General features: G+C 38.8%; 1 protein-coding gene across 1 annotated transcript in view; it reads left to right on the top strand.

Moving 5' to 3' along the window:
• Positions 1-25,334, top strand: part of LOC145406606 (uncharacterized) — a 118,544-nt gene that overhangs the window by 52,915 nt on the left and 40,295 nt on the right. The window contains exons 11-12 of the mRNA XM_080277681.1: positions 20,572-20,863; positions 21,556-21,694. Of these exons, the coding sequence (XP_080133807.1) occupies positions 20,572-20,863; positions 21,556-21,694 (431 nt within the window). The remainder of the gene's footprint in view (positions 1-20,571; positions 20,864-21,555; positions 21,695-25,334) is intronic.

Below are 25,334 nucleotides of genomic sequence, written 5' to 3'. Positions count from 1 at the left end.
AAGAGCTCTCTAGTAGTGAGGGGGTTATGGAAGGCTGTATTTAACCCCTGCTTTTCAGAAGTTTTATCCTAAGTTAAATGAAATAATAATAATGACAGTGACAAGAAACTATAAAATATGTCATCAGATTCAAAGGGTTAATAGTGGTCATAGTACAGTATCACAGAAGCATATCTTCTATCTTCATCAGCTGGGAGTTCAGATCTGTGTACAGTGAGACTCCAGACTCAGCTGTACCTTCACATTGTGACAGTGATATTTACCAGTGAAGTATGATCCTAGTTAGCAATAGGACTTCACCTGGTACACTTAGAAAAGTTTGCCTAATATTTAACCTCCTCTACAGGCTTTCCTTCACTGGCTAATATTCGTAAGTTGAGAGAGGCTTGGTTTGTATATCTGTGCATAGATGATGCAGTTGATATACTGCATCAGGAAGGAAAGTGGCAGACATAACCTAAGTGTGAAGCAGATGCAGTGGAATATAAGCAAACTTTTTTCCCAGCTTTTATGATATATTTCAGCTGAGAATTTTTGGGTTGTCTAAACTAGGCTTTGTTCAGTTCATGGGTAGGTTTATGCTTTACATTTGGGACTGGCAGAGGTGAAGGCAGACCAGAAAAATAAAAGCTGAATGTAAAGTGGATGATTTTTGTATGGAAATAGCATTTTCACCCTTATTGCCAGCGTATTTAAGGCTGGAAGAAGTAAAATAGGATAGAGAGGTTTGTTTGCTGCTTGTTGTTAATGTTGAATATTTTCTCAACAATAACTGCCTTCAAAGCCATCTCATTGTGAATTATGTGATTTTTCAAAAATTATCCTGAATTTAATAAGGCATTGACTGACATCATTTTCTGGATTTGCTGACTACTGATATCTCAACATTGTGCTGTACCAGACCATACCAACATATTCAGAAGCCAATCATCTTCTCAGATCGCCATATCTTATTACCAAGGGCTTAACCAGTTTATTTTTTAATTACTTATTTACTTACATTGTTTTTGTTTGCCAACTCCTCATTTCCTCCTGCTCAGTGAATATTACATGTATTTTACAATGAGCTGCTGTATGGTGGTGCTTTTTGACATTCAGAATTTAAACAAAAAATCCAGAGGGATCCCTGCAAAATTATAGCACTGTATTTTTTTTCATTCTTTTTTAGTAATCAGTTAAAAAATTTATTTACCCCCTCCCCTTCGCATGCCCTCCCCCTCATCACTGAGCTGATTCCCCCCTCCTCCCATGAAAATGGCTATGCCCTTGAATACACTTCACTCTTTAGTACACCTACACTTCCATCATCTGGTAACATCAGATCTTATTATGTAATCAATAAGAACTTGTGTCAGTGGATTGAATTTTTGGCTTTTTGAATGATTATTTATAACTGAAAAGTTTCATACACCTTTGCCAGTATGAATTATGTTTTCTGTAGATTTATGATTTGCTTTATACTATTATATTTGATTAATTTGATGCACTAATATTGTTTTATTTTTATATTATATATATATATATATATATATATATATATATATATATATATATATATATATATATATATATATATATATTTTAACCTGTGGGTCCCTTCTCCCTTTGTTAACTTTATTTTCCTCTTATGTCTGTATATTTACACTAGAAATATCACAGGTTTCAAGTATGATTCCTTTCTCTTCATAACAGATCAGTGAGTGCATGACAGATTGCATGTTGGATTGCATGTAAAATACAGACAGTCCTTGTTATAGGTCATGACTTTTTTCATTAAGCCCCTTTGGTCTGGTGATGTATTTTCTTAGTTTACTCTTGCTAACTCAACATGATTTTTGTTAACTTTTGAGAGATCATTTGTAGTGACAGGATTAGAAACGGTTTTTAGCTTATTTATTGCATGGTTTCTGTTCTTGAGCTGAATTAAAAATCATCTGAAGGTTGCAGCAGTAAGGCCAAAAGTATGTCATCTTAGTGAAGAGATTAATTGTTACTTTACATTGGGTAAACTGGCAGATCGGTTTTAATGAAAAAAATGGAACTTTCACCCTTTCAGTCTAGTGTCATATTTTACTGATTTATTCTAATACCTCCAGATGAATTTTTTGGTTTTGTGGGTACCTCATACAGTGAAGAGATAAATGAAGGCCATATTTAACCTCTCAAGTGTGGAAGTCTCACCCAAAGCTGGAAAAAATATTATAGGTAGCAAGAATAAAACATAAAATGTATCATGAGGTTGAAGGGGTTAATAACCAATTTGTCTCTAATTTGCAATGAAAAAAAGTCTACTTATAAAGAGGATGTCTAGTATTCCTATGTTATGCACAGAGATTTATGTAGAGGATTCTGTTTACACTTTGTTTTTCATCGGGAGCATGTAGGTACGGAGTAGGCTGTTAACCATTTCTTTACCCTGACATCATTTATATTTTAATTAGTCTACCACCAGACACATTCATTGATCTTTTCAGCCTAAGGACTTTTTGGTTTAGTTCATTCCTGTCACCTCTGGATTTCATTAAATTTAAGAGAGGCATTTCCAACTGTGGAGGTTAGATATTTGACCCCATCAGTACAAGTCATCCCAAAGCTAGAATAATTATCTAAAAATTACAAGAACAAAGTAGAAAATTCCAGCATTATACTGAAGGAAATTGAGACCACAGTATATCTAAAACAACCAGCTTGAAAAATCTCCCCAAAGGTGAATAAAATTACCTGGAAGTAATGAAAATAAAGAGTATCCTGAGACTGAAAGGATTGAGTTGTATCTATTTCAACATTCTTCTCCCCCCTCCCCTCCCACTTAGTATTAACAATAGGTTAAGGCGGTGGCTGAATCGGTAGAGAGGCGGCCTGCAGTCCTAATGGACCCAGGTTCGAATCCCGGCTGGGGCAGGGAACAGTTTAAGGATTTGAATTTCATAGAAGCAGACTTTCCTGATCTACCAGATGACCCGCCGACATGTCATAAAAGTACCCCCGCTAATACCAATACACCAGTCCTGTATGAGGCAGCCCTAGCATGTATTCAATATGGACGGTGGGTGTTAGCGCCGAAGTGGTGACATGTGGAGGTGTAGGAGGACTACTGGGCCTTGGGATAGGCTACTGCCCCCGAGATATAGGCCCTGAAGCCTTTGCCCAGAGTCGGACACAAAAAAAAAAAAAAAAAAAAAAAATATATATATATATATATTATGTGAAGTATGGAGTTGTGCAGACTGTATGATAATTCTGGTAACTCTTATATTGTGGATATTAAGTACTGTATACCTGTACAGTATTTAACTCTAACAATCAAGACTACACAAGGATTCTATTCCAGCAAACACCAGCTGATTTTATTCAATTGAGAGTGATTCATTGAAGTTTGAGAGCATTAATAATGGTCAGGATGTACAGTAGTATTCTATTCCACCTAATTATTCCAGATTATTTTATTCAGCTGAGAGTGAGTCATAGAAGTTTGAGTGTGTTAATTCATTCTATAGGAATTGTGCAGTCTAGTTGATGTAATAAGTGTGTGTTGCCACTTAAATGAACAGTGTTAGTGCTACAGTATATAGTTTTTCACAAGCATATACAGTATTTTTCATAGTACAGTATACAGTGTGTCCTCACCAGAAGTTAGGGATCTGTTCTACAGTATCGCAATTTCTTCCATACATTGGTACTTTGAGGGAAACTGGCTAATCAGCTTTAAAGGTAACTGGAATATTTACAGCCTGTCCTGAAATATTTTAGGCCTGATAGCAAAACAGGACCTAAATGATGTGACTTATGGGTCAGTATTCTAAGGGTTGTTTTCTGAGTCACACAGCAGGCTTTGTAACACTTCTCATAGTGATTTATTGTAGTGTATTATCCTTTGATATTCTCTTGATTATGAATGCGTAATGTTGGCATAGTTTGTATTACTAGTACGGTATATAGGAGATTTTAAAAGTGTAAAAGGCACAGTAAATTGCTTGGGAAGAGGCGTTACAGTCTCCAAGGCATAGGAGATTGCATAGTCTATCTTCTTTAACCATTTATTTTGCCAATTACACTGTAACATTCTCATGTACTGGTATGTCATTTATGCCTTTACTGTAATATGAGTGTGGTTTGTATAAATGAAATACTCATGCAAGATGATATTGAGGTGTAATATGCAGAATAAATATGAAGGAAGAGATACAGTATTAGTAAAGTCTCCAAAGCCACTTAGAATACAACCCATGATAAGGAGGGGAGGGAGAGGGAGAGGGAGAGGGAGACCAAAGATGAGATGGAGGGATGGAGTAGAGAGGTATATGAGGGAGGGGGATGTAAGTTGGGGGGAGATGGCAGGGGACAGGACGACATGGAGGCGATTTGTTTGTGGCCACCCCTTATGGGATTAAGGCATCTGGCTATCGATAAATGGATAAAGACTTTCTATATGCAATATTTTGGATCAGCAATGAAAGAATGAAAGTCCCTGAGAAATGTCTCCCTTTTTTGTGTGTTTTGTGTGTGTGCCTCCAGGCGCTTATAATAAACTTATGGGAGGCCTCTTGTGGTGAAGGGGTAAATGGTACTGTAGTTGATTCTAGCCTTACCAGTTTGAAAAGTTTCCCCAGAGCTGAACAAAATTATGTGGAAAAAAAAAAAAATCCTTAGTTTGAAAGAGTGAAGACCACAGAAAATAATGGAAAAAAATGTTTAATAAATTTCCATTGCTTTGTACAGGGTGGCCCTTAAGTAGTGCTTCACTAGATTCTCACCTGGCAGTGTCATTTGGGTGTTGAGGATGGCTCAGTCTGCTGGTGTAGGTATGGGTGTGGCTGTATGAGTAGAAAATGAATAAATGATGCAGGATAGACATTGATAACTCTGACTGAGCTGTCCCTTCAACGCATGAGAATTTGCCTGGTTGAGTGTAGCAGTAGAATTACAGTATATACAAACCACCTTGTATCAAATGATTTTCCAGTTTCCCCCAAATAATGGTACTAGTTGTATGGAAATACTTATAGGTACAGAAACATCCCTAAATTATAATGAGGACATCTTGTACAGTATTTTTTATAGTGTATATAAGTGTTTGATCATAATATCCACAGCACTGTTTTTTGGCTTTGGTCAAAGGCAAATATTAGAGTAGTTTTACAACTACCCTGATGCTGTGCTTTTGTGATGATAAAATTAATTATACCAAGTCTTCATTATTTCATGCCTTTTTATAATCATTTCTACTCTTACTTTCATGTAAATTACAGTACATTTGCCTGTTAGATTTTGGTTGCTGCCTTTAAAACTGAATTGTTAAATTTCCTCCAATTTATAGTACCAAAAGTTGCTATATTTTTTCTTTCACATTCCATGCATGTAACCAGTACTGCAAGTATAGTATAACATTTGATGGGAGCTTTTTAACTGCAGTTCTCACAACATATTATTGATAATACTCAAACAATTGATTTATGTAGTTAAAAGTTAATTACTGTTTACTGAATTTCCTGCTATTTTCTTCTTGATTTCAGTTAGTGTTTAGCTTTAGAATCATACTGAGGCAAATAATCTGATACATTGAAGGACTGTGGTGTTAATTTTTAACTGAGAAATCCAGTAATCCCAGACTCTCATCACAAAAGTAATTGCATCAGGCTTTTAGACCCATAATTTAGTTACTAGTATACAGTACTGCTAACATTTCATGGGGACGGTTCTGAAAGTTGATGGCTTAGAAAATAATAATGATGATGATGATGATCAGGTACCATAATTTGTATAGCATCAGTACTACTACCAGTAATATGAAATGGGTTTAATGCTTTAGCCCAAGGACATCATTTTCATTTTAGTCTTGCCACCTCTAGACAGTTTGATTCAACTTAGGATGACCCCCTGTAATGAAGGGGTTAATGGGGACTGTATCTAACTCGTCCAGTTTAAAAAGTGTATCATAAGCTGAATTAAAGCCATCAGGAGATGGCAAGAATTAGTTAGAGATGGTGTCCTTGGGAAGAAGGGGTTGATAAACTTTTGTTTTTAAAAAAGAAATAAGTATATGTCTAAAAATGGTTGACCATATTTCACGATGGTGTAACAATGAACTGAATAAAATGTATATTTAAAAAATAAATAAATATATGTGGGGCAACTCCCGAAGTGTTATGTGATTCTGTGCACTCTCAATCTATCCCTTCTCATTGCATCACTAATATATTCAAGTCCCATCCTTCTCTCAACTCTTCATTTACTATCCAGGCCTGAGGGGTTATGATTGCAAATTAAGAGGTGAGAGGAAGGATGGGACACGAATATAATATTGTGAAAAGAAGGGATAGATTGAGATGGTTTGGTATGTTGACAAGATGGAGGATGATAACTAGGTAGGAAGAGAGAAAGGTGCAAACATTAAGGGTAGAGTTGCGAGAGGCAGAACGAAAAAGGCTTGGGACAAGGTCATAGTATTTGACCTCTGGGTTAAAGGACTAAAAAACGAGGCTGTTAGAAGTGGAGCATATTTGGAGAGCCACCTTGATGTAACCAAGGTTGATGCAAGCATTTGGTACCTTTATAAACAAATGAATAGTCAGTAACACATAATCTTGATGCCTAGAAAAAGTTATGGAGTTACTCTGCATTTTACTGTACTCATATCATTGCTTAGTTTTTGTTACAACAGCATGAAATGTAGTCACCTCTTTTTAGACACCATACAAGTCTCTCAGCTTTATTGTCTGGGGAATATGAAGTTAGACTGTCAGGCATATACAGTGATCCCTTAGTTATCTCACACTTGGTTATGGCAGTTTTCTTTATCACTGTCCAATGAAAATCTGCACTCCTTCCATTAATTTACATTTTTCTTAACTAAAAAATTTTTGTTATCGTGCAATGTAGCTGCTTTCTGCTGACAGTCATGGTGCAAAATCTGTGGTTTCAGATGGCTTTGAGGGCTTCAAAGATGAGGCCCAACTTGAGGAGTTAATCCCAGGTGGTGCAGACCACTAGCTTTCCACTCACTAACCTCATAACCCTTTGCCTCAAGCCCATCTTGGGTCTCTATATGGTACATGTTTCTTCCTTATCATGTCCTTTTCATTACTTCTGTTTATCTAACCATGTCTGTGTGTGTTTCTGATACTTACCGTAACAGTATGTATGCATTTAGTGGGTCTAAATTGTTTTAAAAGGGAAAATTTGGATTTACAAGTGAATTGCCAAGTATCAACTAGGAAAATTCTATAGACTCTGGGCATTCGTTATCACACAGTTTCACTATCGCACACTAGGTGCAGTAACATTTATGCACAATAACCAAGGGATCACTGTACATTATTTGGTACGATCACCTAACAACTACCCGTCATCAGCAGCTTAATAATGAAACAAATAGTCCTGGTTAATTGATGCTTAGAATGAAAGCTAACAATACTTTACCCTTTCATGTATAATCTTGGTAGTACTGTGCGTATTTCATGTAGTCCAGTACCTAAGCTAACTTTCAGAATCAAGATTTGGATCCTGGGAATATGCTAAGGTTAATATACTCTGTCCACATTGACTTGGCCTAAAATTGCCATCTCTCCATTGCGAATGCTGAGCTGTTACGAGAAATCACCCTAGAAAATTTTACTACTCATACAGAAGTGCTATGGAAAAAAGGTAGAGCCACCATACAGGTATTCCTCATTTAACAGTGAGGTTAGATTATGTTGCCTCATTACATGCTCATAAGCAGTGTAATGTCAAGCAAATGTGTTTCAACATGGCTTCACTGGGGATATATTGTCAGGAGTCCCAAGATTGACCCTTTGGGGAATATTCCATGTAACCCAAGTCCAAAACAGACTTACATAAAATTCATAAACTTTTTAAGCACCATTTGCTGCCATTATAAACCACCGTAAATAAATATCAGTCGTGACATAATGAAAGATGCTGGTGAGGGATGCCTTCCTGTGGTGGCACTGATACAGTGTAACAGTGCTACTGCCTGGTAGTGCACAGGCATTCCTTAATTCCCTCCTTATCCCTCAAAGGGGGATGCTGGGCTGCAAAAGAGGGTAACTTCAACCTGCAGTACACTTGGTTCATGTTCAGATGAGTCTGCGGTTGTGACTGCTACTGCAACTGCTGACATAATAACACGACACTTTACTTCAAGCAATATCACAGTCAGAACTTGACCAGGGCAAGCTGCACTTTATGTTAATCCCAGTAGTACTGCTTTATACACATATCACTCATTTTAACCTAGCAGCTCAAATTATATTATCACATTTCTACCTCTTGAAGGTTTATAAACATTATTTAAGTGGAAACTGGGTATCATTGGCTGAAAAGAGGTGTAAAAACACTGGGAACACCAAACCAAATAACATTAATCACAATATCATTGAGTGAGGGGTACCTGTATTGCCTTAGTCTGCTACTGAGGTATAAGAAATACTTTGACAAAATTTTGGGCCAAGTTAAGGTGGGTGAAGTGTCTTGTGCATTGATGCTAGTGCACTGACCCAGTCCTCTCTGGTGTTGTGCTTGCCCCTGCCTGTGTGTGCTTGTGTCCCTGGCCACACACCTGTACCTGCTTCCTTGGTGATGGCACTCCCATATCTACGCTCACCGTCCCTACACACTCCAGCCATGCCAGGTCAGTAGGTTACACACACACACACACACACACACACACACACACACACACACACACACACACACACACACACACACACACACACACACACACACACACACACACACACACACACACACACACACACACACACACACATATATAATAAAAGGCAAGAGCTTGTCTAATATTATACTTAATACACATATACACATGTGCAGTATCTTTGTGTCAGTTTGTCTATCAGTTTACCCAGTACTGTAGACAGGTAGATGGAGATATATATCATAGTTTTGAGAAAAGAAAAGTTTGCCTACTTTTTCACCTCTTCTACCTCTCACTTTTTTCTGCTGGCAGACAAGCCATAGCTGAGAAAGGCTTGTTATATTTCATTATTCATAGATGACTCTTAGAGGTATTATGGAGGAGAATGACTGACAGTCTCTAAAGTGTAAAGTAGATACAGTGTAATAGTAGGCCAACTTCTGTCCATATATATATATATATATATATATATATATACAGTATATATATTACATAGTATATACACTATACCTTGTACTTTATATATTATATACAGGTATATACTGTACAGATGTGCATGCATACATACACATACATGTACTGTAGGCTTACATACACATTTACATGTAAACATACAGTACCAGTACACATATTTGATTGCATATGCACATTTGTTTTATAATTAATATCATTATAACTTCACCTCCTAGTTTCAAAACTGTTGGAGTGAAGCTGGTGGAGTTTGGCACCTACTCTACAGGTATTAGTTTTTTATTATGTGTCCATGTGGGTGTTATACAATATACAGTATAATCAGATCTTGTTTCCCTGTTAATTATGTTTTGGAGGAAGGAAAACAGTATACCCTAAAAGTGGCAGAGGCACATAAGGCTTTCATACTGGCTCGTATCAGACATTTCTTTCTAGCATAAAGCCCCTCCACTCCTATGAAATACTTCTTGTTTTCTTCTTTTTGTCTTGAAACAGTTTTATTGTGTTCTGTATAGCCTTTTCATTCATTAATCCCTTCACTATTAGAGGTTTTTCCTAAATGAGGAATATTTGGTGGTAACAAGATAAAATAAAAATAATTGGACTGAAGGGATTTAAGGAAACACTGCACCTTAACACCTATCGCAGTTACAGTAAAGGACTAGCAAACTGCATGGACTGGCGTGGACAGATTATTAACAACAGTCTGGATTAACTCCTATGATCAGGATATCTCTAGAAGGCTTATTATATTCCACCTTATGCCATATGATTTTATTCTGCCAAGAATGAGTCTCAGGAGCTTGAGAATTAATGCTGTTGCCCTTAACCCTTTTCTCTTGACTAGGACAACTCTAGTATTCTATTCCAGCAGGCAACATATAATTTTTACACAGCTGAGTTTCATATGAGCCTCAGAAAGATGAGGGTGTGTTTGTCTCAGTATTTACATCCTACCAGTTGCCATGCCAGTGAACCATGATGTCACATTCATTGTCCAGATACACATACTTTTTTTTATACTGAACCATCATTGTCAATGGTCTAGTTGGCTCTTCTACTTTTCCCAGCAATAACTCAACTGATCAGTTTGGTGAGTCTGCAGCAGTTAATACTGTTGATTATACAGTAGACTTGCAACTTAAGACAAAGGAAAGCAGTGATCTTACATTAACATGAGAATTTAATTTCTCCCTTTGTTATTCAGTAACAGGATAATATCTCTCAATTGCACTGGAGAAACAAATGGGGTGCATTTAGGTACTGGATTTCCAGATGGCTGCATTTGTTTACATCTTGTATGTTGTGCTTTTGTCAGTTGCTGCTAGGGTTCCTGACCCAAGCCCATCCACGTGACCCATGTCCGATATCTACCTGTCATTGCCTCAGTGTTGTGCTGACTGTTGTTGTGTCTAGAAATGTTCCTTTTTTTTTTCCTTGCCCCTCATTTCATCCCAGAACTTTGAGCATGTGGTTCTAAACTAACTTACTTACAATGCCTAAGCACTTCAAATGTGCTAAGAATACAAGAAGAGCATTTATGCCAGGGGAAAATGTAAACTTATTGGACAAAATGGCATGTGGTGAGGGAGCTTAATGTGAATGAGAGTAATATTCAGACAATCAGATAAAATGAGTTGAATGTATTTGCAATGTGGATAGGTTCGTTGTTGGAGTGTGATTAAAAAGCAAATCAAGAGGTTAATGATGAGGGAGCAATGAAATTCATGTTTTCACATTTAGTGCAACGAGTGTGAAAAGAGTTTTGTGACCAATATTTGTTATGAACTGACAGGCTTGGGGTTAGGCAATTTGGCTGTTACGGTATGTGAAGCGTCTACGTGTTGATGTAAGAAGTTAAGATAATTATGTGAGTTCAGGTCTTGTGAATTATATTGTCATACAGGTTATACTATTGGCTGACTTGTTTATTTTTCAGGATTAATGTATCGTTGTATGCAATCACTCAGTGCAGACGATTTCAATATATTTTTTCCGTTATTGGTGATGACTGATGATACATTCAAAAACAGTTTCACACTGCATTTTTTTAAAGTCTAAATGTGCCAAAAGTAATTCTTGGTGAAATATGTGTGATGCTGGACAGCAGTTTTTCACATGTTGATTAGGTTAGAAGTTTTGGCCTCGTTGGTACTGGGGGCTTTCAAGGTTAGGCTTAGCGGCAATCGTAGATGGTTAAATTTATGGGGGGGTATTGGAGGCAAAACATCTTGGTTGGGTTGGGTTAGGATGCAATGTTGGGTCCAGTCAGCAAGATCGTACATAACCACACTGCCTTGGGCGTCTTATTACAGACATATTTGTAATAACCTACCTTTATATACATTTTAAAAGAAAAATATGGGGTTCCCAGAACCTAACTTCTTATTTTACAAGTAAATATATGTCATTCTTTAGCATGAACTTGATTATGCATGAGGTTCTGCATAACCTATCTCGTGTAGTACTTGCCCGGGCGACTGAAACCACTCCCAGAGAGGTTTGTGGTGATTTGGCCCCCATGCTGTCCTCCTCCTCCACTTCGACAGCTTTGGGGGGAGTGGACCCTTGGTGGATATGCCACTGCTCCAAGTCCTACACCAAGAAACCAAAGTCCTCAAAGTCAAGGATCATCTAGACATGAGAGGCACACAAATTCTTGCTGGAGCCTTCACAAACCCACACCATCCACTACACTACATGACAGCACATCCACACACACCATGTAACATCAAAATAACACCCAGCACACGTTATCATACACAAATGCTGTCATTTTTCCCCCCTTGCCTGCCTCAAACCAGCTTCCAGTAGCATATCCATGCTCAAATTGCTCACCACTCCATTCAGTCACTTAACCTGTCATGTCCCGAGCTATTTCACACCTCTGACATCCCCCAATCCCGAGGTATTTTTGAAAAAATTTTTTTTGGCTAAAACCTCCGCTTTTGGTGAGAAACATCGAAAATTCATAGAGAAATCACTCACCTGAGGTTTAAAATACTCAATCCAGGTACAACTACCTCCTTACCTGACTGGGTTTTCTAACAGGCTGGCACCAAAGAAAACGAGTTCTATGGGAGGGTAACTATTTCACACCACTCATAAACAGTATTTATTTATTTACTTGGTACGAATTTATATGTAGTACAAGAGTATATTGGTTCTCAAACAGTAATATAGGCATTATAAGCATTGTTTCACTCACTAACTCATCACCATACCTGACCTTCTTTTGCCACATTACCTGATCATTATTCCTGACTGTTTCTTCCTTTAATGCTATGTAAACTTTGTCCTACACATTGTCATCTTCGCTTGGGGAATCACTCTGGCCCTGAATGTCTTTACTGGCCAGGTCACTGGTAACAGGTGAATTTCCGAGACAATGGCGTGGGGGGGGAGGGGGGAGGTTATGCAGTGTAAGGCATTGTCCCTGCTTGGCATCTTGAAGAGGAATAGAGGAAGGTGTCCCGTGTATACGTACGAAAAATCACGTGCGAAAATTGAAAATGGTGCAAATTAGGGACCTTGCAATTGCACGACATACCAGTACGTCACCGAGACTGGCAAATGCAAAATGTTGCAACGTACCCATACGTCGACGGGACGGGGTGGGTTAAAGACAACACACAGCTGCATGTATGGCCTCTTGATACCTACCCCTCTGAATCCTACCTTCCTCTTGAGGACAGGGTCCACCTTGCCAGACTGAGATGTGGGCATCATCCAGCCCTCTGGAGATATCAGAAGAGGCTGGATGACTCTGTCCCTGATGCCTGTCCAGGATGCAACACAGCATCCCATACTATTAAGCACATTATGGAAGACTGCATTGCACGCAGTCGGCTGCACCAACAACACAACATGCACTCCTTGAGAGCTCTGTGGGAAAGCCTGGTTTCAGCTGTGGCCATCCTTAGGGACTTGTGCATTACAAAGGTTATTCTCTCAGGTCTGGAGGCATACATTCCTTTCTCATTTCCTTTGGCTGATGCAAAAAAAAAACTTGGTTTAATCAACAAAATGGTACCGGAGCCAACCAACCCCTGAATCTCACCACTTTTATGTTTCTGCCCGGAATCGTGCTAAGTCTGTTCTTCGCCCTGCTAAAAATAATTTCATTCATACTAAATGCTCTGAACTCTTCAAACAAAATTCTTCCCACTCCTTCTGATGCCATGCCAAAAACCATTCTAACTTTATCTTATCATCCTTCCCTCCTCTTTTCCACTCTCATGGCTCTGTAGCTATTTCTTCATTGATAAAGCACTCATTGCTGAGACTTTCTACTCCAATTCCACCTTAGATGATTCTGGTGCTGTTCCTCTATGACTTCCCCCCTCTGACTTCCTCATGGCTGATATTAAAATTTCTTCAGTTGATGTATTTTTTGCCATCATTAGCCTCAGTACTAGCAAGGCATATGGGCCTCATAGGGTCCCTCCTATTGTCCTCAAGAACTGTGCTTCTGTGCTTGCACCCTGCTTAGGTAAACTTTTTTGCCTTTGTCTGTCAACTTGCACCTTTTCTTCTTGCTGGAAGTTTGCTCTCATTCAGCCAGTCCCAAAGAAGGGTGACCATTCCCAGCCCTGTAACTATTGCCCAATTGCATTAACATCCTGTATGTCTGAAGGTTTTCAGGCACCTTATCAGGAAAAAAAAAAAAAAAAAAAGATTAAAGCACCTTTCCTATCACAACCTTCTTTCAGATCATCAGTATAGGTTCTGCCGGGGATGTTCCACTGGTGATCTTCTCACCTACCTTTCTGACTCCTGGTCATCCTCATTTCGGGACTATGATGAAAGCTTTGCCATTGCACTTGATGTCTCAAAGGCTTTTGATCAAGTCTGGCATAAATCTTTTAATTTCCAAATGCCCTCTTACAGTTTCTGTCCTTCTATCTACTAACTGTGCCTTCATCTTTAGCTTCCTTTTGAGTCATTCCATATCTGCTGTTGTAGATGTCCAATGTTCATCTCCTAGAGCTATCAATAATGGAGTTCCTCAGGGCTCTACCTTATCACCAATTTTCTTCTATCAATTCATCAGTGACCTAAGCTGTACATCTAACCCTATCTACTCATATGCTGATGACTCGATTCTTCAGTTCCCCATTCGCTTCATGCAGCATCCATCTCAGCAGGTACTTTAACAAATAAGGGAAGAAGCTGTGACACCTAATGTCTGACTTGGCTCATATCTCTGATTAGTGTAAAAATAATCTTATTTTTAATGAAACGAAAACTCATTTCCTACATCTGTCAACCCAACAATATCTTCTGCAGGAGTATCCTCTAATTTTTAATAATATCCAACTCAATCCAGCATGATCTTTAAACATATTTGAGGTTTCATTCTCCTGGGATTCATCTTGAAAAGATCTTATTACCTCTCTTATAAAATCTACTTCCAAGAGATTAGGTGTGTTAAGCTGATTCCATTCCTTCTTTACCCCTGCACAGTTGTTCACTTTATACACTGGTTTAATTCGCCCCAGTGTAGAGTCCAAGTCTCATGTGTGGGGAGGCTCTGCACATGCAGCTCTTCTGAACAAGGTGGAGTCAAAGGCATTTTGTCTCATTAACGCTCCTCCTCTTACCGGTTCCCAGCAACTTCTCTCTCTTCACCGCACTACTGCACCTTTATCTCTTTTCTGTCACAGCTGAACTGTGTACTTCCATCCCTCCACCCACTACAGCGGGCGCGTAGTGCCCATTTAGCAATGAACTCTCATCCCTTTTCTGTCCACCTTAATAATACAAGAGTTAATTGTTACTCCCAGTCTTTCATGTATGCAGCAGGTCAGCTCTGGAACTGTCTGCTTCTGTCTGTATTTCCTACTGCCTAGTCTCCTGTCTTTCAAATGCAGTGTATCCAGGCAGCTCGAAATGAACAGATCTTGAATTTGGCTCTCTGTTATCTTGTTTTTGTTTTTTTCTTGGAGGGAACAAGTTTGTGGGCTTCTGGCCTGTGGTTCCTTCTTTCTTGCATAAAAAAAAAAAAAAAACTACCCTTCATAATGGGGGGCTGTGGTAGCCGTCTCAGGCCTCAATATATGTATCATAGAGAAATAGAATAGGCTTTATTTTTTATTTTATTTTATCTATTTATTTATTTTTTCTGTACAGTAAGATGTACAGTACACCAGTTATTACCCCTTCAGCTGAAGGGTGTCTGTTTTAGTTTATTCTTGCCATCTCCTGACAATTTTACTCAGGTCTGGAGAGACAGTTTGAACTGGAAGGGTTAGATATAGCCTTCATTAACCCCTTCACTCTGAGGTGCTTCTTTTAAGTTGAATACAGCTTTATGGCATTAGCTGGAACAGTATCAATAAGGCATCCTGGGTTTGAAGGATTTAACATCAACTGGTAAATGATAATGAGAAGAGCCAGTTAACATATAAACTGTTTTAATGTACAGTGACTCAAGGTTAGGCTACTATAATTCACAGTTAGTTTATGATTGTAAAATAAACCGTGATAATGCATATGAAGTTCTTTGTTATTACTATGAATTTCTATCTGTCTGTCTATTGCCAGACGCCATAATCCCGTAAGGGGTGGCCATTTGACTCTGAGTTATTTGTTTTACAGGGAGTGGCACTAACCCTTCACCAACTCACTTGTTGACACGTAGGGAGCACGTATGGTTTGGTTATATGGTTACCACCCAGCATGGTAAATGGTTTCTTGGTTTACTATGAATTTCAAATACAGTAAACCTCACTATAGTGGACTAATTGAGGCCCAAGCCATTCTGAAAAAAAGCTAAATTCGATAAAAGTGACATCCGGACTTCCCCCTGCTAACCCAGACTTTTTCCAATATATCAGACATTGATCTGGATCGCATTAACAGTTTTTAAACTGTTTTCACTACCATTTCAGTACTGTACTGTATTATACATTTCGACAATAATCAAATGATATAATATATATAATAATACTGTACTGTACACTGATAACCATGTATTTTATTTACCTTGTTGTGGTGCACATAGCTGAAGTGGTCAGGCAGTCTGAACTTCTTCTGGCTTTATCAGACTTTTTCCAATACACAGGTATACCCCAGTTTAACAATGCAATTGGTTAGGTAAAAACTCATCATTAGGCAGGGCATCATATACCAGGGTAGATTTAACATGTAAAGTAATGGGATGCATTTTTCAGCCGTGGGTTTTTCCCCCCAGCCAAGTCCAAAACCCACCCAAATGAGCCCCAGAACAAGTTTAATGCCAGTCTAAATGTCCTAATGGCTGTAAAAGAATCTAACCTAAGCCTAACACCTGTAAGTAACTCACTAAAACTGACAATTAAAATCTGAAAATCCTCAAGTTAAGTCTGGAAAAATTAAGCTTAGTAAACTGTACCCCAAAATGACAATGTTCACCCCACCTATGGTTAAAACACATTAATCTAAGTCTAAAAACAGTTTATAAATCAACCTAAACACACAGTTTTAGTCTAAAATATCATCAAAATTGGTTAAAAAATGAAAACCCATTGTTAAACCGGTGTTTGGCCATCGTTAGGTGGGGTATGGTGGTATTTCTACCCCCATCATTATACCGGGGTATCGCATCTAGGGGTATCATATATTGAGGTGTACCTATATAAGAATTTAGTCTACTAGTTCCTCGATTCCAATAAAAGTGAATATCAGTCTACAAAAGTCTGTTATATCGAAGTTTTACTGTACATGACTATCATCTGTGAGTTAAAGGAAAATAACATGTACAAAAGTTTGCCTACCTCCCTTCTCTTTAACAAATGCTTGATCATTCGTTTATAAAGGCTGCTTCATGCTTGCGTGCATCAGCCTTGGTCACCTGATGGCAGCTTTCCATGCTGTGCGATCTCTAGCAGCCTTTCTATTCAGTCCCTTAACCCTGAGGTCACATTTGATGATCTTGTCTCAGGTCTGTCCAGTGTTTGAATGTCCTTTGAGATCAGCTTCAAAGTGCCGGTTTTGAAAGTCCTAGCATTAGTTGTACCCATTGAGCCAGGAATGTTTTTTTTCATAATTTTCTTGCCATTCCCTGATGATTATACAGTATTCAATCCAGGATAGATTTGTCGAACTGGAGGTGTTAAATTTAGTCATAATACACATTCTCAATGCAAGAAGCCTTTCCTACATTGAATAAAATAATCTGACATCAGAAAGAATAAAAAGGCAATCACCTGGATTCATAAATGTGTGTGTCATTAACTCTTCATGCTCTTGATACATTTGGATAATTTATTTAGGTTAGTGCTGGGTGATTGTCAATCTGAGAGAAGTGTAAGTAGTCAGGGGCCTAAACTGTACTTAAGTTTGAACTAGGTGATTTTTACAGTGAATGCACTTTATATTGAACTAAGTGGGAGGAATTCAAGTCCGTTATTGTCAGATTTCCAACACAGCACCAGTACAGTCCAAGGGTGGGACTGGACTGAATTGGTGTTTGTGGTTCAGGAGGGGTAGATTGAGATGGTATGGGCATGTGGAGAGGATGGGGGATGACAATTGGGGGCAAACAGTGAAAAGTTTGTACACTGGGGGTAGGGTTGCGAGAGGCAGACTGAAAAAGACCTGGGATGAGGTCATAAGATTGTGACCTCCGGGATGAGGGACTGAAATAGGGAGGCTCCCAGAGATTGAGCAGCATGGAGAGCTGCCATTAGGTGACCAAGGCTGATGCATGCAAGCATGCTGGAGCCTTTATAAACAAAGCAAACGTAGTGTACAATACTGAGGCCATTCTCTTACTGGATGAAACTTCTGAAAATGTATTTACTCTATACAGGGTACTTTAAATAAAACATACACTGAACTCAGGGATGGCATGTTTATACTATAAGAAATAAAAATATGTGACAGAAGCCAGAGGTAGCACATTGAGTTGCCACTGAGAAGTTCATTGATGATTACAGGTCAGTGGTGCAGATCAGAAAGGCATGTCATATGTGTGTAAGTCCAACTGTGAGGGAAGGCACCATGATAAACAAAAGATATGATGCTAAGTGGCATATGTTATAAACCATTAAATATCTCTGTGGAATGCTGGAAATGTCTGATAAACAAGGAGTCCAATACTGTATAAAGTGCCCATCATGTTTAGGATTCATTCTGTTTTAATTAGAGAAATCCTGGCAGTCAAATAGTAGAGAAAAGGACATTGATATATTTATTTTTTGAAACATTACCTTTGTACAGTGACACAAAAAGAGATACAGTGTGCCTTTAGAACTGCATCAAAATAAGTAAGTAAAGACTGAAGTTTTACAACCAGCTACCATATAACTTTAGTTGTTTCAGTTGTATGCAGTAATATAGGTAGTCATTAGATTTTCCTTAGGTATTACTTCAGTGTTGGTGTAATACTTGTATGCAGAATTATCTGTTGTCTGCTTTATATAAACTCCATGTACAGTAGTTTAAATAATCCTATAAAGACAAAAGACACAGTAAAACTGTACAGTACATCAGTGTGCTTTTACAAACATTTACAGTATATACATATTGAATAGTTTCGTTGTAGGTTTACCTCTGTTCTCCATAGGTATGTACCTTCATATTCCTGGCTTTTAGTTGTCCTTGTGTCAGGTATAATATTAACTTATTTATGGATATGGTACTGGACTTGGATTTACTCACAGATTAATGATCAACACTCTTTCATGACACAGATTTGTCTATAGAGGAAGAATGAGAGATATATTTAGCTTCTCCTTTCCTTGTCCTTCTCATAGAGCAAAATAACTTGATAATTTCCTTCCCATAGCTAGGATTTTATTCCTCCAAAAAGAACAAGAGACATGGGGAGATTCTCTTCTTGTCCATTCTGAATTACAAAGGATGGGCTTTGGCATACAGGATGTAAGTGCTCTTACAGTTGTCAGTTCAAATGTGTTACTGTTCACTTCCAAGTGAAATATGTTACCCAAAGCCATGGCAATATTTTGGAAAGAGTAGTAGCTATTAGGTCACTACATTCTGAGTTATGAGAGGCAATTTATCCTACATTTGTTAGTAAATTCCCACCCTGTTGTTGCTGTATGGAAGGCTTGGTGCTTTGTAGGTCAAATATGTAGTTGCTTTTATTGGAAACACCGGACTTAACTCCCTTGAGCTATTCCACATGAACATGCCTTAAGTTATGCATTTTTCGTTCTTTGGTGTTTGGATTTTTTTTGTTTTACTAGGTTCAACACACACCCATTTCTACAGATTTTGTGTAATTTTTGCGTATCTGCTATTCTTAAAATACTGCAAATTTGTATTTTCATTGACTGATCATGTTATCATTCCACACTGGCTCACTGTCACTTAAGTATCATTTATTACCAGTGTGTGTATTGACTCTTTCGTAAAATGTGGTATAGTACAGTACCCTAAGATTTTGTCTGCCACAGATTTATGGATGTTATTGTAGACATTTATCTCAAGTAAACAACCTGTTTTAATTAACCACATCACTCTGATGGCTTATTTTTCACTTTCAAGGATAAAGCTGTCACCAGTGATTTTATTCAATGATTTTATTTAAATTTGGTAGTGGTAGGTGGGGATGCTCACCATTTACCCATTCGATATAGTGCTGCTCTCGGGTGTCTGCCCTTTCCCCTTCTCCATCCTTCTTTCCTTCCATCCTCTTCTGTATTTCTTTCCTTCATTCTTCCCTCGCTTTCTGCTTATGGGTGACTTTACATTCCCTCTTCTTTCTTTCTTACCTTCATTGTTTCCTCTTCCTTTTGCCTGTGGGTGACAGTGACTCTACACTGAGTGACAGACCAAATGGTTTCTTGTTCACCAGGAAACTATTTATTACTCTGGGTGGTAACGATATAACCAAATTTTGGCACCTGGTGGTGTAGCAGGTAATTACTGCACTCCAATCAGATTAAGCCGGTGAAGGTTTATATCCAAAGTGTGGTTGGGGTTTAATGCTTACGTAATGCCACTCAGGGATGAGTGAGGCTGGTCACCCTCCTCACCCTCATGTCAGAACCAACTTGCCTAGCCCTTGGCTTCTACATTCCTCATGGGGCAATGTAGGATTGGATGATGGGTGGATGGATGGATGTAGTGAATGGATTAGCCAAGGCAGTATCTAACCTCATGAGTAAAAAAAAAAGGAAAAAAAGAAAAAAAAATCTTCAAAGGTGAATAAGTGTTTGGCAATGAAAGGAAATGATAAAGTGGACGTCATCAAACTGAAGGGGGTAAACTTGAAATTTACACATTCTCAGTTTGCATGTGTGAGATGTACTAACCTTATGTGAGACTGGGAAATCAGATTAGGATGTTCATCTAATATTTTCTTATTTTTCTTGCATGTCACCCATTTTGCATTGTATTTATTGGCAGTGAGTGCGAAAGTAGATTATGACAATACTGTAATGTTGTCTCCTTTTTCCCGCATCTGATCCATTTTGCACTGTATTTGTTGTCAGTGCTGCGCAAGAAGCCTGTCAACCCTAAGATGGCGATGAAACCGCTATACTGGACGCGGATACAGCTGACCACACCAAAGCCAGATAAACCCAAGACCTCTCCTCCATCTGACAGTGAGGAAGAAGAAGAGAAGGGAGAGGAAGAGAAAGAAAAGGAGGAAGAAGAGGAAAATAAAAGTGAGGAAGGGATACACAAGAAAGCTGGAGATGAGGAAGATGGAGAGGAAGAAGACAGAGAAAGAGAAGACAAAACCAAGACCAGCACCATTGATAAGAGTAAAAGGAAGGAAAGGAAAGAAGGAAATGGAACACTTAAGAGGAAAAGGTGAGTCTCTCTCTCTCTCTCTCTCTCTCTCTCTCTCTCTCTCTCTCTCTCATCTCTGGTTTATAAAGGCTCCACCTTGCATGCATGCACTGGCCTTGGTCACCTAATGGTTGCTTTATATGCTGCTTGATCTCTGGCGGCCTCCCTATTCAGTCTCTTATCCCTGAGGTCACACTCAATGAGCTTGTCCCAAGTCTTTTTTGGTTTATCTTTTGCAATCCTACCTGTAATGTTAACACTTCTCACTTTCTTACCCAATTATCATCCCCTATCCTCACCACATGCCCAAACCATCTCAATCTACCTCTCCTCATCACAACACCAATGCACTGCAGTCCCATTCTACCTCTCAACTCTTCCATCATAAACCAAGCCCTCCCAGGCCTTTCACTCAAGGACGCCTCGTACATCTACCTAATCATTGTCATTTCTGTACGGTTGAGCCCATGTAAACCTATTTAATCTGATGATGCCTTTTGTATATTATTGCTATGCTTAGGGTGTACTTGTTGAACTGGAGGAGCTAGATATAGCCTTCAGTAACCCATCCACTGCAAGAACTCTCAAATAAGCTGAATAAAATCATTTTGAGGTAATAAGAAAAACTAGTAAGATGCATCACTGGATTCAGGGGGTTAATAAGAGTTATGTGATTTCAGGATAACGGCAGAAGTTCCTTTGTGGGATGAAATTGAGGAGGAGGAGTTTGACGAGTCAGAGTTTGTGGATTTGTTTGCCCGACAAGTGACTCAGCCCAAGAAGAAGGAGAAAAAGGAAGACAAGCCAGCAAAAGTAAAGGTGTGGTTGATGTTCTTTTGGTCAAAATCATTCATAGTTTTTGGAAATTTACATGATAATATAATAACAGATGACAGAATCTTGTTAAAATACAAATTAAATTATGTGGACAAAGTCTATAGCTGGAGCCTGACTTTGAAAATGGATTTCACTGGGGGGAAAAAAAAAAAAATCAGAAATGGGAGTTGGCAACAGGAGGCCCAGATATGAATATAAAATGACAGGGAGAAGTTCAGTAAGGCAAAGAAGAAAAGACCTAAAGGTGACCTTACAATCTTACAAGATGACCTGTCATCAGGAAATCTTATTAATAGGATGATAGGAGGAATGTATAGACCGCTGATTTACATGAGAGTGGCTTTTAATTATTTGAAGAGATGTTAAATGAGGTAAAAGCATTCATAATATGACAATGACTAGAATATGCAGCAGTGGTTTGGCCACAGTATTTTTAAAAACACATTCATAAACTGAGAAAGGTACAGGGGATGGGCACAAGGGTAACACCGAGTTTGAGAGAGCTTTCTGTTGAGGAGAGGTGGAAGTTAGTTACCAGCCTTATGTTAAAGGAGAGAAAGAGAAGATTTGATCATGATTTTTAGAGGATTAAGAGAATTGAAAGAGTGGATGGAGAAGATTGTGGAAGGACAAAATGACATGAATTTAAACTGAGGAGGAGTAATGTCTTAATGATGTAAAGAAAAGTTTAGTTTCCCAAATAATTCTATAGATAATTGGTGTCAGTTTTGCAAACAGAAATGTAGATACAATATTTAGAACAGTTTGGAAGGGGGGAGAGTAATGCAAACAAAAAACCTGAATGTGTTTAAAACCAGACTGGAAAAAGAAAATAATTTTGAAAGAGACGGTATGGAACATGCATGCCTACACGTATTACCAGATATACAAATATCAGAAGAAGAAGTACAGGAAGAGTTAAGTAAATTAGACATAGGAAAAGCAAATGGTCCTGACAAAATTTCAGGTTAGGTGTTATAGGAATGTGCAGATCGGAGAGTTAAGCAGACCATTTTATTTGGTGTGGGTTAATTATATAACATCTATGATTACATACACATTACACATACAAGCTCTGGGATGATATAAGATACTCTCGACACATGTCAAACGTCTGGCTTGCGTCATACCGGAAGTGGTATCACCACCAGATCAGTCACGCATAAGCTCCCGTCCGGTAAACACGCAGTCAGTTTGTACCTACTCTGTAAACAGTGGACATAGCCCATTAAAGTAAGGATCTACTTGGATTGTATCATTAACACATCCTATACGAGACTTAGTGCAGTGACTCACCCCCATGGCGCAGTGAGTCATACCGGAAGTGGTATCCACCAGATCAGTCACACATGAGCTCCCATCCGGTAAACACGCAGTCAGTTTGTACCTACTCTGTAAACAGTGGACATAGCCCACTAAAGTAAGGATCTACTCGGATTGTATCATTAACGCATCCTATACGAGACTTAGTGCAGTGACTCACCCCCATTTAGTATTCAGGGAATCCGCAGGTCAAGGTAAACTACCTGATATTTGGAAGAAAGCAAACATTGTTCCCCTATTCAAGAAAAGGAATAGACAGAATCCACTCAACTACTGATCAGTATCATTGACCAGTGTTGTAAGATACTAGAAAGCTGATAAGAAAAGTTTGGGTAAACCATCTACAAGAAGACAGAAAGGCAGTTCGGTTTTAGAAAAGGAAAATCATGTGTTACTAATCTATTAAGCTACTATGATTGAGTTACAGAAACATTACAGAAAAGAGAAGGATGGGTGGATAGTATCTATTTAGATTTCAAGAAAGTATTTGACAGAGTACTGCACCAAAGACTTTTATGGAAACTGTACCATCAAGGAGGTATCCAAGGCAATCTGTACTGTTGGATGCAGGATTGTCTCAGAAAAAGGGAAATGAGAACAGTATCAAGGGGAAATTACTCATCATGGAGGGAAGTGACCAGGAGAGTGCCACAGGGCTCAGTGCTGTCACATATTTTGTTTTTAATATATATAAATGACATAGACAGTAACATTGGAAATGGAAGCTATCAAGATATGTTTGCGGATGATGCAAAAATACAAAGGAAAATTACTAACACAGATTTTTTTTTTTTTTTTTAATGCTAAGGTGAAGGAACCAAAGGCCACGAGCCCACAAAATGTTCCTTCCAAGAGAAAAACGAAATACAAGAGAGAGCCAAATTCAAGATCCAATTATTTTGAGATGCATGGACACACTGCATTTGAAAGACTGGAGATCATAGCTAGCAGGAAATACAGACAGAGGGAGACAGTTCCAGAGTTGACCTGTTGTATAAATGAAGGACTGGGAGTAACGGTTAACTCTTGCATTAGAGAGTTGGACAGAAAAAGGATGAGAGTTTGCTGCTAGACGGGTGCTATGCGCCCGTCGTAGAGATGGAGGAATGCAAGCAGACAGTTCAGAGGAGCAGTGACCATTGAAGTAGCGAGAGAAAAGAGATAAAGCTGCAACAGTGCAGTGAAGAGACAGAGGTTGAAGGGAGCCAGTAAGAGGAGGAGAGTTAATGAGATGAAATGCCTTTGACTCCACCCTATTGAGAAGAGCTGTATGTGGGGAGCCTCCTCACACATGAGAGTTGTACTCTTCACAGGGGTGGATAAAACCCATGTATAAAGTCAACAACTGTGCAGGGGTAAAGAAGGAACGGAGTCGGCTTAGCACACCTAATCTCTAGGAAGCAGATTGTACAAGAGTTGTAATATGATCATTTCAAGATAAGTCCCGAGTGAATGAAACCCCTAGCATGTTCAAGGATGATGCAGGATTAAGCTGATTATTATTAAACATTAGTGGGTACTCCTGTGGAAGATTCTGTCGGGTTGATAGGTGTAAGAACTGAGTCCTTGATTCATTAACAACAAGAAGATTATTTTTACCCCAGTCAGAGATACGAGCCAAGTCAGACATTAGGTGTGCCATAGCCTCATCCCTTGTTTGTTGAAGTAACTGCTGAGATGGACACAGCGGGAACCGAATGGAAAAGTGAAGGGTGGAGTCATCAGTGTACGAGTGGATAGGGTTAGATGTACAGCTTAGAAGGTCATTGATGAATAAAAGGAAGAGAGATGGTGATAGGACAGAGCCCTGAGGAACACCACTGTTCATAGATCTGGGAGAAGAACGATGGCTGTCTACAACAGCGGCTATAGAACGACCAGAAAGGAAGCTGTAGATGAAGGCACAGATAGAAGGATAGAAACCGTAAGAGGGCAGTTTGGAAATTAAAGATTTATGCCAGACTCGATCGAAAGCCTTTGAGATGTCAAGTGCGATGGCAAAGCTTTCGCCAAAGTCCTGAAAGGAGGATGACCAGGAGTCTGAAAAGTAGGTGAGAAGATCGCCAGTGGAGCATCCCTGACGGAACCCATACTGACGATTGGAAATAAGGTTGTGATTGGAAAGGAGCTTTAAAATTTTTCTGTTAAGGATTGACTTGAAAACTTCTGAGACACAGGATGTTAAAGCAATTGGATGATAGTTACAGGGTTGGGAATGGTCACCCTTCTTTAGGACTGGCTGAATGAGAGCAAACTTCCAGTAAGAAGGAAAGGTACAAGTTGATAGACAAAGGCGAAA

Source organism: Coenobita brevimanus, chromosome 71, assembly GCF_032717465.1.
Source record: "Coenobita brevimanus isolate Jiangsu-jjx chromosome 71, ASM3271746v2, whole genome shotgun sequence".
Lineage (NCBI taxonomy): Eukaryota > Metazoa > Arthropoda > Malacostraca > Decapoda > Coenobitidae > Coenobita > Coenobita brevimanus.
The sequence above is the reverse complement of the archived record's forward strand: the minus strand, read 5'-3'. Positions and strand labels throughout refer to the sequence as shown.